This window comes from Geotrypetes seraphini, chromosome 14 (assembly GCF_902459505.1).
Source record: "Geotrypetes seraphini chromosome 14, aGeoSer1.1, whole genome shotgun sequence".
Classification (NCBI taxonomy): Eukaryota; Metazoa; Chordata; class Amphibia; order Gymnophiona; family Dermophiidae; genus Geotrypetes; species Geotrypetes seraphini.
The window spans coordinates 30,559,222-30,575,013 of NC_047097.1; the positions used below are offsets into that span (position 1 = coordinate 30,559,222).

At 42.5% G+C, this 15,792-nt stretch overlaps 2 protein-coding genes across 3 annotated transcripts in view; one reads left to right on the forward strand and one right to left on the reverse strand.

Moving 5' to 3' along the window:
- The window catches only part of LOC117347960 (aminopeptidase Ey-like), a 123,519-nt gene that overhangs the window by 78,763 nt on the left and 28,964 nt on the right, over positions 1-15,792 (reverse strand). For both annotated transcript variants that reach the window (XM_033919482.1, XM_033919481.1), the window contains exons 7-8: positions 8,652-8,795; positions 4,639-4,704 (exon numbers count right to left, since the gene is read on the reverse strand). In XM_033919482.1, coding sequence (XP_033775373.1) covers positions 4,639-4,704; positions 8,652-8,795 — 210 coding nt within the window. The remainder of the gene's footprint in view (positions 1-4,638; positions 4,705-8,651; positions 8,796-15,792) is intronic.
- The window catches only part of ZNF710 (zinc finger protein 710), a 613,623-nt gene that overhangs the window by 62,658 nt on the left and 535,173 nt on the right, over positions 1-15,792 (forward strand). Inside the window, exon 2 of the mRNA XM_033919487.1 lies at positions 10,247-10,403. The gene's annotated coding sequence lies outside the window, so the exon portion shown is untranslated. The remainder of the gene's footprint in view (positions 1-10,246; positions 10,404-15,792) is intronic.

Sequence of the window (15,792 nt, forward strand, 5' to 3'; positions counted from 1 at the left end):
GGAAGGTAGAAGAGAGGAGAGAAAGGAATAGAAGCAGAATGGGTCAGCGTCAGTGATGAAGTGGAGCAAGTAAGTTTAGGAGGCTTCCCATCTGTTTCAGACTACAACTCAAACTCTTCTTACTGACCTACAAATGCACTCACTTAGCTGCTCCTCGCTGTCTCTCTTTGCTTATCTACCCTATGATCCCCCCTGTGAGCTCTGCTCAGCTGGTAAGTCCCTCCTATCTATGCCCTTCTCTTCAGCTATCAACTCCAGACTCCGTCCTTTCTGCCTTGCTGCACTGTATGCTTGGAACAAGCTGCCCGAATCCCTACGACAGACTCCGTCACTGACAAGGCCCAGTTAAAAGCCCATCTCTGTGAGAGTGGTTTCAACACCAAACTCCTTTCACCTTGGGTTCTGCATCCTCATCCCTATATATCATGTGTGTCTGTCCAAGTTAGATTGTAAGCTCTTCTGAGCAGGGACTGTCTATAAATAGCAGAGTGTACAGCGATGTGCACGCCTTTCAGCATTATAGAAGAGATAAGAAGTAGTAGTAGTAGAAAGAAGAAACAGTTCCTTACGGGAAGGAAATAGAGAAAGAATGCCTACAGGGAATGAGGAGAGTTATGGGGAGGAGGAAAGAGTGCCTAGAGGGAAGAAGAGAAGGTGGGGGAGATTGATTTTGAAGAAAGGCAGAGTCCTTTATAGAGTAGAGAGTGAAGGTGATGGTGACAGGGAGAGGAAGAGATGGCCTATATGGTGAAGGAAGACAGGACCATAGGCAGGAGGAGAGAAATAGGAAAGTATGAAATATAACTGGGAATATTCAAAATAGGCGATATATCAAGAATTAAATAAACTTGAAACTTGAAACTTGGGGGAAAGGCGAGGAGACCCAGTATAATAGTGAGAATAGAAGGAAAGGGAGAGAAGACTGGGGACAAGGGGCCTATGATGGGGAAGAAGGAGGGAAGGTGAGGACTGGAAATAGGACAGCAAAGGGATGGTGAGAGAGAATTAGGGAGGGAAATGAGAAAAGCAACCCTACATTGGAGGGGCAGAGTTGGAAATGATAGAGATGAACAATAAAGGAGAGAATATAGGAGAAAGGAGGGAAATGAAATCTTGGAAGATTAGGATGAGAAGACTATGGAGAAGTGAACAGAAAAAAGGAAGAGAAATTATTAAAATATTTACCCTTAATAAAATAGACAAAGACAAAGAAGGAAGAGAAAACTAAAGTAGGAAAGAAAAAGAACAAGTGAAAAAGGAATGGGAGTAGGGTTTTGGGATTTGGTTGGGATTCAGGGATGCTGAAATCAGGGACTTACAGTGCCATAGGGGAAAAAATGTAGTAGAAGTTGGTTTGAGCCTAGGGCTGTTAGACTGGGTACAGAAAGGTAGAAAGAGGAGGAGTGATTGTATGAAAGACCAGGAAGAAAGGTGATGTAAAGGGAGAGGGTTTCCAAAAGAGTGAGAAACAGAGGAGAAGGACAGGTATGGGAAGGGGAGAGAAAAAAGGGAATGATGCTAGGAGAGGGGAAGTGACAGGGAAGAAGCTGGAGAAGTGAAGGGATGAGAGGCAGAGGATGGTAGATGAAGAAATAGGTCTCTTTGCTATGTAAATTTGAGTCTAGCTTCTCAAGGTTTCCATTTGAGAATTTATTTGCATGTTTTTGCTTCTAATTGTGCTCCATTATGCTGTATTAGATTAAGGTCAAACTGAGTTGAGGCATTGTATTAGCCAGGGCAGGATTAATTCTTCGAGGGCCCCTAGGTACACAAGTACACTGGGCCCCCCTGGGCCTGCCCTGCCCACACCCTGCCCCCATTTATCTGTTTTCTTATTTACTTTTTTATTTCCACTTAATATTTCTTTTTTATAAATTCAAAACAAACAAAGATTAGCATATCAGTGCACAGTTTTTCTTCTATGCAACCCCCAAACATCTCTGAACAAATCCCTCTTCCTTCCCTTCCCACCTACTTACCCAGGACATTAACTCTGAACCCTTTCAATACGTATATAAAAGTGTTCAAATATATTGTAAAGCAGTAATACTATCTAAAATATAAGTCTATATTAATAACCACGTTTACATTGCCTAACTGCCTCACTCTACATCAGGGGTGTCAAACTCAATCACATAAGGGGCCAAAATCTGAAAAAAAAGGCTGTCGCAGGTCAAATTTTTAATTAAGATACTTAGGGGTCCTTTTATTAAGGTACGTTAACCGATTTAGCACGCGCTATATGCGCACCTTGATAAAAGGACCCCTAAGTGACTAAGGCTTAGTCTTAGCAGACATATAGGGTTACAACTTCTCCAACCCCATACCGGCTCTGTGGTGTAAACAAAATAAATATTGTAATCACAAAACAAAATAAAATTATTTGTCCTACCTTTTGTTGGTCCCAGGCTCTGGTTGTCTTCTGATAACTTGCTTGCTAGGGTGTCCTGCCCATTTGTCGTTTTCATCTTTCTCCGTGCTAACCATCCATCTTCCATCTCTCTCCTCCCCTTCCGTTTCCCTTCCCTCCCTCGGAGGTCTGGCATCTTTCCTTTTTTTCATGTCCATATCTGCAGCTTCGGCAATGGACCCCACCATCCCCAGATCCACTATCTGTCCTTTTCTCAACTACCCTTTCATCCAGCATCTCTCCCTCCTTCCCCACCACCCCAGGGTCCATCATCTCTCTGTTTCTCTTCCCAACTGCCCTGTCTTTTGCCACTTCCAGAAACTGTATGCCTCCCCATTCCATCTTTCCCTTCACCCCCACTGGTCTGACATCCATCTTCTTCCATTTCCTCCTCCAATGATCTGGCATCTCTCTCCTCTCCTCTTCTTCCCTTCCCTCTCCCACACCCCCATGGTCTGGCATTTCACTCTCTTTCCCCCCCCACTTCCATCAGCATCTGCCCCCTTTCTTTCCCTTCAGCCTAAATCCATCCACTATCCTTTCCTCTTGTTTTCCCCCTTTCCCTGCCACCAATTCCATTAACATTATCCCCCTTTCTTTCCCTCCAAGCTAAATCCATCCAGTATCCTTCCTCCTTGTTTTCCCCCTTTCCTTACATACCAATTCCATCAGCATATGCCCCCTTTCTCTCCCTCCACCACCCTTTCCACATAGCAACAGCAACGCACCCCCCACCTACGGCAATGGGCCCCCTTCTTCCCTCTACAGCAACATGCCCCACCCGATGACAACAATGACACCCCCCCAGCAATGGGCCCCCACCCGACAACAACGCCGGCCCTCCCCCCAGCATCGACCGACGGCAATGCAGCCAATGAAGCTCAAAGAAGATCCCGTGATGACTGCGTCTGCCGGTCCATCCCCCTCCAGCGTCACTTCTTCTGGCAGACACAGACATCACGGGATTTTCTTCGAGCTTCATTGGCTGTATTGCCATCGGTCAATGCTGAGGAGGAGGGCCGTCGTTGTGTGGGGGCCCGTTGCTGTGGGGGGGGTGGCGTTGTTGTCATTGGGTGGGGGCCCATTGCTGTGGAGGGAAGAGGGGGGCCCGTTGCTGTCTGATATGTCGTCCTTCAGCGGGCCCCCCTGACTATTTCTGACCCTAGGCACGTGCCTAGTTGGCCTAATGGGTAAACCAGCCCTGGTACTAGCATGTAGTTTTTGTGACAATACAAGTAGCAGTCTACTAATTTTGTTTTACTAATTGGAGGGGTTTTGGTGTTCTAAGGACCAGTGTAATATTTGTAGTGTTGCCTTTTCAAAGGCTCAGGAGCTGGGTCTAGAAGGTTGGGTACTGAATGGTCACTCCAATCCCTCCCCTTGCCACCCAAAGAATTGCCCTGCTCTGTGGCGTAGCGAAGGTGACCAGTGCTCGGGCGGTGGTGCCGCTCTCCTGCCCTCTTCCCTGTCTCTCCCGCCTTTTTGCGCCTCTTCCCCGTACCTTTTTAACTAAAGTGTGAGCAGCGCCAAACTTGCTGCCTCTGTCAGCTTCAGAGCTCTCTCTCTCTGACATCATAGAAAGCACCGAAGCTGACACAGGTAGCAAGTTCGTCGTTGCTCATGCCAAAGTTAAAAAGGGGAAGGGGCACAGGTGTGCGTTTGCAGCAGGGGGAGGAGTGGGAAGGAGGGGCGGAGAGGAGGAAGGGGGTGCTTTCACCCCAAGGAAGACCGCACCTGGGGAGAACCGCCCTTCCCCCCCCTCCCCCCCGCACCCTCATTACTTTGCCACTGGCCCTGTTACTAAGGACCATCACCTTTCTTTTTAGAAAAAAGTCCTGCTGGTAACAATAATATAATCATAGTTTTACCTACTTAGGGTTACCATATGGCTCCCAAAAAAGGAGGACAGATTGAGACATCCATGTTTTACTTCCATTGCTTTCATATTATGATGCTATATAACTGGCAGAATTATTTAGTTAAGAGGTGGACAATCTCAGGTACCTTGAAGGGCACAACCCACTCAGGTTTTCAGGATTTCCCTAATGAATATGCATAAGTTCTATTTGCATACAATGGAGGCTGTGCATGCAAATAGTTCTCATGTTTATTTATTGGGAAATCCTGAAAACCCATCTGGGTGGCAGCCCTTGAGGACTATTAAATGTTGCCTCAAAGCCTTCTGCTCACTGCTGAGAAGTTTTGCATTGCTAATTATAGACACTTACATGTAATCCTTTTTTAAATATAGGCTCTGTCAGGAATTCATTTAACATGCGAATAACTGAAGCTCCCTGTTAGAAAGAAGAAAGTAAGTTTCAAGTTTATTAAGTATTTGATTAATCGCTTACTCAAATATCTAAGCGATGAACAAATCATTCAATTTACAGATAATACAGGGGTTATAAAAGACAGATGGACACTGAACAAAACATATTAAATTAACGACTAACAGAATAAACAGAAAAGGAAAACAAAGGAAAAGGCAGGGTAATGAAATACAATAATAATGATAGAAAGAAGGACGATTATGGTAAAAAAACAATAGGAGGGAAATAAAAGAAGTAGCCTTATGAAAATAAGCAAAAATAGGCTGGGACTCCTAAATATCATAAGCGTCTTTGAAAAGAAAGCTCTTAAGTTTACTTTTAAATTTATCTAAATTCTTTTCTTCTCTGAGATAAATAGGGAGGAAGTTCCAAGTTTGTGGAGCTGTAACAGAGAAGATAAAGTGCCGCCGTGTATTAATAACTTTAAGTGAGGGCGTAACTAATACTCCACCCCATGCAATCTGGCTTCAGAACCAACTTCAGCACAGAGACATTACTAGGCTCCCTTATGGACACAGCCAGACAACACCTCAGCACAGGAAAAAAAATGCTTCTCATACAACTGGACCTGTCTGCAGCATTTGACCTAGTAGACCACAACATCCTCCTGCAAATCTTGGATGCAATAGGTATCTCAGATAAAGTATACTCTTGGTTTGAAGGCTTCCTAAAATCCAGAACATACAGAGTAAAATCAGACAAAGAAAAATCTGAACCTTGGTCAAATCCCTGTGGCGTACCACAGGGATCCCCTCTATCCCCTACTCTCTTCAACCTATACACTGCCTCTCTTGGAACACATCTAGATAATCTAGGCATAACCACCTATAGTTAAGTGGATGACATAACCATTCTCTTACTATTTGATCAGCCAAAGACCACCATGTCAAACATACTACACCGAACACTAGAAACAGTTACGACTTGGATGAAAGATCACAAACTAAAACTCAACCCTGACAAAACTAAATTCATCCTCCTCGAAAATGACAAAATCCCAACCATAACCAATATAGAACTCAACTCAATCAACTATCCCATCCAAACCACTATAAAGTTACTAGGAATAACAATAGACAGATGCTGCACCATGCAACCGCAAATAAATAAAACAATACAGAAATCCTTCGCAGTCATGAGAAACCTGAGACAAGTCCGGAAATTCTTTGAAAGAACACAATTCCAGTTTATAGTGCAATCCCTAATCCTAGGACTGCTAGACTACTGCAACATCCTCTACCTCTCCTGCCCTGCTACTATGACCAAGCAACTACAAACAATCCAAAATACAGCTCTGAGACTCATCTACTCACTGAGGAAACATGATCACATCACAGAAGCGTACATCAACTCACACTGGCTACCAATCCAAGAAAGAATACTATTTAAATTCTACTGCATGTTATTTAAAACCCTATATGGAGACAGCCCATCCTACCAAAACAACCGCCTCATCCATCAAACTCAATCAGACACAGAAAAACGCACTCCTTATTCATACCCCCCCCCCCCCCGATTAAAGAAGTAAAACGGTCAAAACTACACGATGGCCTCCTAGCCACTCAAGCTGCAAAACTAGATAACCAGATCTCAAACTTAATCACCCCAGACTACAAGATATTCAGAAAAGAATTAAAAACCATAATCTTCAAGAAATTCCTGAAACAATCCTGACAAATGATCCACTCTTTACAACTTTAGAAAGGACAAATGTTCTTCCATTGTACAACCTGAAAATGACAAATGATCTTCCTTAATTTCCCTTTCTTCATAAATTTCTACCTATTCCTCTCCACTTTTTACCATTCAAATACTGACAAATGTTCTACTCTTTACAACTCTTGAAATGACAAATGATCTACTCTTTACAACTCTAGAAATGACAAATGTTCTTCCATTGTAATCCCCATTCACAAATCTTTTGTAATCTGCCTTGAACCGCAAGGTAATGGCGGAATAGAAATCTCTAATGTAATGTAATGTTGATCAATAGATCTCAGTGATCTGATTGGGGTATAAGGGATCAATAACTTGTAGATGAAAGCTGGGGTTTTATATAACAGGGATTTGAAAGTAAGTAGATTTAGTTTATATTGAATTCGAAGGTAGTTAGTGAGCTGAGAGGGATCTCCATAAGTAACAGTGAGAATGAGTGAAGCATGATATAAACCGATCCGGATCAGTAACAGGTCTGATAAGACTATGTCTATGATAGCACAATTTGTAGTAGACAGCTAATTTCCTGTCCCTAGCAGCCCCATAATCCTGGCCCAGAACCTCCAATCAAATTGCTGCCCTACTTCTACTCCACTGATCCCTCTGGGATTCCATACAAGGGGCAGAACCTCTGAGCACAGGTTTAGACCATGGCTAGGGGGAGGAACATCAAGAGGAAAGAATCTGACAGTGTGGGCGGGCCAAGGGAAGGAAAGAGGGGGATTTGGCAAGATTGGTGGTTGCATGGGTGTGGGGGGATTAGGAAAGATTGATGGTTGCAAAGGGGTGTACATGTATGGATTAGGAAAGATTGGTGGTTGCAGAGGGAGGTGGGGATTAGGAAAGATTGGTGGTTGAGGGAGGGGGGTGTAGGCCATTACTTCTACCAGTCATTAATTAGATGATATAAAGTGCTGTTTAGGATTATACACTTATTTTAATGGAGGGCTGCACAGTTTAAGAACAGAGGGGCTATACACGGTGACTGTGCCTTGGGATGGGTGAGGGTAGGGGTTTGGCACAAATTTATAGAATTGCTTTTCACATGCCTGAAGGAATTATGAGGAGACTGGAATCAAAGTTATTAGCTGAATGTTTAGAATCAATCAAAAATGTTAACATTGTGTACATATTATATTTATTTCAATTATTTACATTTGGGTCATGCAATTAATTTCGCAATTAAAATTTTTTAATTGCAATGAATCATATGATTAAAACTTTTAATGGAGGTATACCTGCTGATGGTCCTCAAAAAATGTTTTGAATTAGAAAAATAGTTTTATGGTTATTATTACCAGTTTCCTCCTAATTGGTGTTTAGTATAAACAGTTTTTATTGAACAGAAAGTTAAAAGTATAAGAAATACAGCAAAAAGGCACAGTAGTTGTTCAAAATACAATTGTAAAACCCCCAACATAGCTCTACCCCCCTTCCATCAACATTGGTAACAAGGAAATTTACAGCAAGGAACAGGAAAGGCAAAGAGACATCAACTATCTCACATCGGACAATCAGGAAGGTCCCAAACAATATCCAAAAGAAAAGGAAAAGCATGAAAATCAGGGCCCTGGACTCTGATGGGCCCCGAAAGACTCAAAAAAGGGACTTCACTCATACACAAACCCAAAAAGAGAGACCCCCCCCCAGGAGGAATAACTAGGAATACCAAGCCTGGAAAATGGGCAATCCCAGGGTCGCCCTCCCCCCCCACCCCTTCGCCGCTCAAAGCAGTTCAGACATATAGGGTATTAAGAATCAAACCTCATACTCAAGGAGTGAAGGAATCTATCTAAGGACCCCAAACTTGCAAGAAAAACAGATTGGTGGAAGGAGGCACGCACCCGTCCCCTCTCCAGCAACATTAAAGCATGTAGTCGATTACGCCAAGACCAATAAGAGGGAGAATGACATGAGACCCACTCCCCTAAAATAATCTTCTTAGCAACCAACCCCGCCTTACGCACAAATAACTGGCCAACCCCACGGGGACCTAATTGGTGTTTACAAGATTCTCTTGACTGTGACATGCTAAATTAATGAAATCATACAGAAAATATGTAGGTTTCATTTGAAGAAAGTAGCATTTATGGTTGTAAAGACACCTTCAAATTTCATCTTCACAGTACAGTTAATATCCAGTTCCACAGACTATCTGCTGGAAAGAGGCAGAAGAGGGGGGATGAAGATTTTACCTTGCTGTAAGCGATAGAATCAAATTGCTCACTGATTTGAGCTGGAGTTTGCACCTCCTCTTCCTTTGATGTGAGAGGATGTGATGAAGGCAATGCGTCAGCCTCCATGACACGATAGACTTCATTAAGCACAATCAAATCTTTCTGCAAAATAAAAAATATATATATTAAAAAGTTCAGATCTCTAATTATCAATTCAAAGATCCCACCTGGAGATTCTAAGGACTTGTGCTGCTCCCAGGGCAAGTCAAGACTGGAGACACTAGGAAGGCAGCATTTACAACCTCTGGAGGGAAGGAAGTGATCAATCATTGCTCAATGGCCACTCTTAGGGGGTAATTCTTTGACTGGCATCTCTAAAAGGATGCCAATTCAAAAGATTTCTCAACAGGATACTTTCCTTTCAAGAAGGAATCTGGAATAATACTTTAAGTGACCTACTCCTGAATTCACTGTCATACCATACATTCAGAAAATCACTATAAACCTACTTATTCGACAAATTTGTTTAAACTTCCAAACCTGACTAACTCTTACCTCTTCTTACATGCTCTTTCCTCCTATCCCCTATATAATCTCGCTACACAGCTATTTATATACTTCTTCTCAAAACTAATGATATAATCCCACTGTACACCTTACAGCTTCTCTTGTTGTACACCGTCTTGAACTGAAAAGGTATGACGGGATATAAATAAAGCTATTATTATTATTATTATTCTATAAAAAACCCAATGTTTACAGTAGGAGCCTTTTCTAGGACAGAGGCAAGGTGCCTTGGTTTTGTTTCAGAATATAAGTGCAACCAGATATTGGCATACCAAACACAGCAGCCATACATACTGGTGTAAGGGCAGCTGCCTGAATTTGTACTCATGCAGTTAGCCTCGTAAGTAGGAGCCGCTCCTGTCCAGGCTCCTCTCCTATGTATGGCCCTCTTGCAATATCAACTATGGAAGTTAAGCAGATATTTGCATAATATTTATTTATTGCAAAAAATTCTATACTGCACAATCTATCATTCTAGGCAGCATAACATTTAGGCAGAATATTGATATTTAAGCATATGTGCGCAATTATTAGAATCAGGCTAATTTGCCAATTTAATTATGTTTAACTGGCACTAGACACTAATCTGCATGCACATTGTGTTACGTTAAATGCAAAAATGTGCCTTTCTTGAAAAAATGCTTACAAATGAAGAGGGAAAAACATAGGCCCTCTTTTACTAAGCTGCAGTAGAGGTTTTTATAGTGGCATGGAGCGCTAAATGCTCTGATGCTGCTCTGATGCTGATAGGAATTCTATGAGCATCAGAGCATTTAGCACTCTGGGCCACAGTAGAAACCTCTACCGCAGTTTAGTAAAAAGGAGGGGGGATAATGAACTAGATTAAATTTTTAAGATAAACTATATAAAACAGAAATAAAAGGGGAAAGAAATATAATCCAGGTTCTAGCACAAGATCAATGTACATTAATTTATTACTGTATGTAATACATTTTGGAACAATTATGAAACGTGAATGAGTTCCAGTGTAATTCACAACTGTCAAATATTAACATTGATCACTGTAACTTTTACCCTTTCTCCAGGGCTTCTTCATTTTGTAATCTTTGGAAAGCATGGGCAACGCAGGGTTAATGCTAATTTCAACACAAACTCCAAATAGTGTGGCATTTTCTACATTTCCAGTAAGAATGATCCTCACAGGCACATCTTCAAGATATACCACGGTTTTCTTAAAATCAGGTTTGTCAAATTCTGTTCAAATAATAAAGCCTTCAATTGATATTGACCATTAATGCAAGGCACTAATAAGGAAGGCAAAGAGAGACCTTGAAAAGAATATTGTATATTAAAAGCAAGAAGCCAGACCCTGCAGAAGATTACATCGGAGCAATCTCTTGTTCAATCAGTGGTAACTTCAATCAGTGGAGTCTTAAAGGTATCAGATCCTGTTAAGTTTACCTTTACGCTATTAAATGAGTTTTCTATTCCTCAAGAAGTTTCACTGAAAAATATTTTTATAGCTATAAATATAATGGAACAATCTCTGCAGAATAATTTCAAACTTTGTAGTATATTAACAGACGAGGCTTCTGTTAAATTTATTGAACATGATGAGGCAAAGATAGTCTCTATAGAACAAACTAATTAAAAATGAAGCTAAGATAAAGATTTGCCACTCAGTGGTAGCTTTGTCTGTTAAAGATAGTCTGAGGTTACATGCTAAATTTGAGAATCTGGAGAATAATTTAAGAGCAGCTAATATGAGACCGTTCAATTTTCCAATTACTCACTATCTCTCCCCAAGGGAATTCTTTAAAGTTTACATAAAAAGATAATCAACAACTTGGTGTTTGACGATAAGGATTTTGTAAAAGCTTATCATTTGCCTAGAGGTTGCCGTGATAAGTATAGCGGCCGCCTGTCCGATCATCGGCAGGAGGGTGCCGAACCCCTCCTGCCAGAAGGCTACCCCCCGACACCCCCGAACGCCAGCAGGAAGGTGCCCAACCCCTCCTGCTGGAACGCCGCCCCTCCGAAACTCTTGATCATTGGCAGGAGGGTGCCCAACCCCTCCTGCCGGAATGCCGCCCCCCGAAACTCCCAATCTCCAGCAGGAGGGTGCCCAACCCCCCCTGCCGGAACACCATCCCCCCAAAACTCCCAATCGACGGCAGGAGGGTGCCCAACCCCTCCTGCCGGAAATCTGCACCCCCTCAGGACCCCCCCTGCTAACGACCCCCCTGCGCTACCACCCCCCTAACCTTCCCCCCAACTAACCTCCTGGCCCATCCCCTCTAAGTCTAAGGCCTGATTGTCCCAGGCTCTAGAAGCCTGGACCAATTAGGCCTTAGGATTATCGGGTCCACCCATCAGCTAGCGCGCCTTAGTAAAAGAAGGGGTAAATGAATTCTTTACTTAGGTTTTCACCAAGGAAGATGTAGGGGAAATACCAGTTCCAGAAACGTGGATGAGTCAGAGAAACTGAAACAAATTTCTGTAACACAGGAAGATGTAGTAGGTCAATTTGACAAATTGAAAAGTAGTAAATCATCTGGACCAGATGGTATACATTCCAGAGTGCTGATAAAATTGAAAAATGAACTTGCAGATCTATTGTTAGCAGTGGCCAATGTAGCGCTGATTTTTAAAAAGGGTTCCAGAGATGATATGGAAAATTATAGACTGGTGCCACAAATGGTGTTCAATGCTGATAGATCAGAGAAACTCAAACAAATCTCTGTAACACTAGAAGATATAGTGGGTCAATTTGACAAATTGAAAAGTAGTAAATCATCTGGACCAGATGGTATACATCCCAGAGTGCTGATAGAATTGAAAAATGAACTTGCAGAGCTATTGTTAATAGTGGCCAATGTGACGCTGATTTTTAAAAAGGGTTCCAGAGTTGGTCTGGGAAATTATAGACAAGTAAGTCTGACAGGCAAATGATAGAGACTATTATAAAGAACAAAATGACAAAACATATACATGAGCATGGATTAATGAGTGAAAGCCAACATGGTTTTAGTCAAGGGAAATCTTGCCTCACCAATCTACTGCATTTCTTTGAAGGGGTGAATGAACATGTAGATAAAGTTGAGCTGGTTGATATTGTGTATTTGGATTTTTAAAAGGCATTTGACAAAGTATCTCATGAAAGATTTCTGAGGAAATTAGAGAGCCATGTGATAGGAGGCAGTGTCCTATTATGGATATTAAGAACTGGTTAAAAGATAGAAAAAAAGAGAGTAGGTTTAAATGGTCAATATTCTCAATGGAGAATGGTAAATAGTGGGGTTCCCCAGGAGTCTGTGCTGGGACCGCTCCTTTTGAACATATTAATGATCTAGAGATGGGTTTAAATAGTCAGATAATTACCCTACCCACACACACTTTTATCAAGCCGTGTTAGGGTTTTTATTGCTGGATGCAGCAATAAAAGCTCTGGCGCTCATAGGAATTCTATGAGCGTCAGTGCTTGTAGCGCCATGGCCGGTGCCGAGAGCAGATGGAAGGAGACAGGATGAGCTGCAAGAAATCAATGCCTGGATGAGAAGATGGTGCGACGAGGAAGGATTCGAATTCGTGCACAACTGGACAGCATTCTGGGGAAGAAGCAGATATTATAGAAATGACGGCCTACACCTCATCAAACAAGGAGTGAGAGTCTTGGCAGATAACACGAGGAAGACCATTGAGAAGGCTTTAAACTAATGAACAGGGGAGAGCCGACAGTCGACAACCAGTCGATGGCCCGGGCATCAGGTGATCCCAAAGATGGATCAACAAACAAATGCTCAGATAAATGGGACGATCATGTTGAATTCGAAAATGACAAGGAAAGAGTACAAGAAGATACAAAAAGGGTTGTGAAGGCTAAAAAGTCCAAGAAGGTAGCAACAAGGGAGCTCAACTGTATGTATGCGAATGCCAGAAGCTTGAGAAACAAAATGGGGGAACTGGAAGCACTAGCAAGACGAGAAAAACTAGATAACATTGGAATAACCGAAACTTGGTGGAATGAAGAAAATGAATGGGTATTGCCCTGTATGTTCAAGAGGGAGTAGAGTCTAGTAGAGAAGGGATGTCGGACGGAATGGATAAACTGGAGTCCCTCTGGATAAGGATACCTAACCAGAGCGGAGCAGACACAAAAATTGGCCTCTATTATCGACCCCCAACACAGACGGAAGAAACAGACGCAGCAATGAAAGAGGAAATAAACCATGAATGTAGAATAGGTAACGTAACAATCATGGGAGACTTCAACTTTCCAGGGATAAACTAGAACCTAGGAACCTCAAACTGCGGAAGAGAAACAAAGTTCCTGGAATTAATAGGAGACTCCTTCCTAGAACAATTGGTGGGGGAACCGACAAGAGGAATCGCAACCTTGGACTTGGTCCTAAATGGCATAACAGGAAGGACATCAGACGTGGAAGTCACGGTCCCGCTAGGGACGAGTGATCATAACATGATCAATTTTAAAATCGGCATCGGAAATGGGAAATGAACCAAGACTCAAACTACAACCTTTAACTTCAGAAAAGGGAATTACGACAACATGAGAGGCATGGTTAAAAAACGGCTCAAGAAAAGGACATCCGAAATCCAAACTGTCGATCAAGCATGGTCTCTCCTAAAAACTACCATCACCGAAGCGCAGAATCTCTACATTCCACGGATAGCCAAAAGAAGGAAAACTATGAACAAAGGAGAACCAGCTTGGCTGACAAAAGAGGTGAAGGATGCAGTAAGGGAAAAGAGAAACTCGTTTATAAAATGGAAACGCGAATGAACAACGGAGGCCTGGAACAGTCATAAGGCTGACCAGAAGAAGTGTCACTTGGCGGTAAGAAATGCCAAAAAGGTCTATGAGGAAAAGATAGCGCAAGAAGCCAAAAACTTCCAGCCCTTTTTCAGATATATAAAAGGGAAAAAAACGGCAAAGGAGGCAGTGGGCCCTCTTGATGATCAGGGAAAAAAAGGGTACATCAAGGAAGACAAAGAGATTGCCGATAAGCTAAATTCATTCTTCGCGTCGGTCTTTACCAGGGAAGACACTACATCAATGCCCGAACCAGGGAAAGTATTCAAGGGAGAAATCAAGGATAGCCTCACCACATTGAGTGTGAACCTGGATATGATATACAATCAGATCGAAAGACTAAAAAGTGACAAGTCCCCTGGACCAGACACTTAAGGAACTTAAGATAGAAATTGGAGAGCTCTTTCAATCCTTAGCAAATATGTCAATCAGAACCGGGCGAATACCAGAGGATTGGAAGATAGCGAATGTCATTCCAATCTACAAAAAAGGATCGAGAGGAGAACCAGGCAATTATAGACCTGTGAGTCTTACGTCGGTTCCTGGGAAGATGGTTGAAACGCTAATCAAAGACAGCATAGTGCAGCACCTGGAAAATCATGACCTGATGAGAGATAGTCAATACGGCTTCAGGAAGGGGATGTCCTGTATGGCTTACCATACAGGTGAAGGAAGCCATAAAAGAAAAGAAGGACTCTTTCAAAAAATGGAAATGCACAAAGACAACCGAAGCCTGGAACAAACATAAAGATGAACAGAAGAAATGTCACAAGGCGGTGAGGGATGCAAAACAGGACTATGAGGAAAAAATAGCCCGGGAGGCCAAAAACTTCAAGCCCTTCTTTAGATACGTGAAGGGGAAAAAACCTGCAAAAGAGGCAGTGGGACCCCTGGACGACAAGGGAAGAAAAGGGTACATCAAGGAAGATAAACAGATCGCAGACAAACTAAATTCCTTCTTTGCGTCCGTCTTTACGAAGGAGGACACCTCAACAATACCTGAAGCGGAGAAACTGTTTACAGGAGAAATAGAGGACAGCCTCACCACAGTTGAAGTGAACTTAGATCAGATATACTACCAGATCGACAAACTTAAAAGTGACAAATCCCCTGGACCGGATGAAATTCACCCAAGAGTCTTGAAGGAATTGAAGGTTGAAATCGGAGAGTTATTGCAAAAACTTGCAAACCTGTCAATCAGAACTGGTCAGATACCAGACGACTGGAAGAAAGCGAACGTCACGCCAATTTTCAAAAAAGGATCGAGAGGAGAACCGGGCAATTATAGACCTGTGAGTCTTGCGTCTGTCCCAGGCAAGATGATTGAATCACTGATCAAGGATAGCATAGTTCAGCACTTGGACACACACGACTTGATGAAACCCAGTCAACATGGATTCAGGAAAGGGAAATCGTGTTTGACGAATTTACTCCAATTCTTTGAGACCGTGAACGAGCAAATTGATAGTGGAAAGCCGGTGGACATAATATACTTGGACTTCCAGAAAGCGTTCGACAAAGTTCCACACGAAAGACTTCTCAGGAAACTACAAAGCCATGGCATAGAGGGAGATATACAAAGATGGATAGGCAAATGGCTGGATAACAGGAAGCAGAGAGTGGGCATTAATGGGAAGTTCTCCGACTGGGAGATAGTGACTAGTGGTGTACCCCAGGGCTCAGTACTTGGACCGATCCTTTTTAATATTTATATCAATGACTTGGAAAACGGAACATCCAGTGAGATCATCAAGTTTGCAGATGACACAAAACTCTGCCGGGCAATCAGATCGCAGGAGG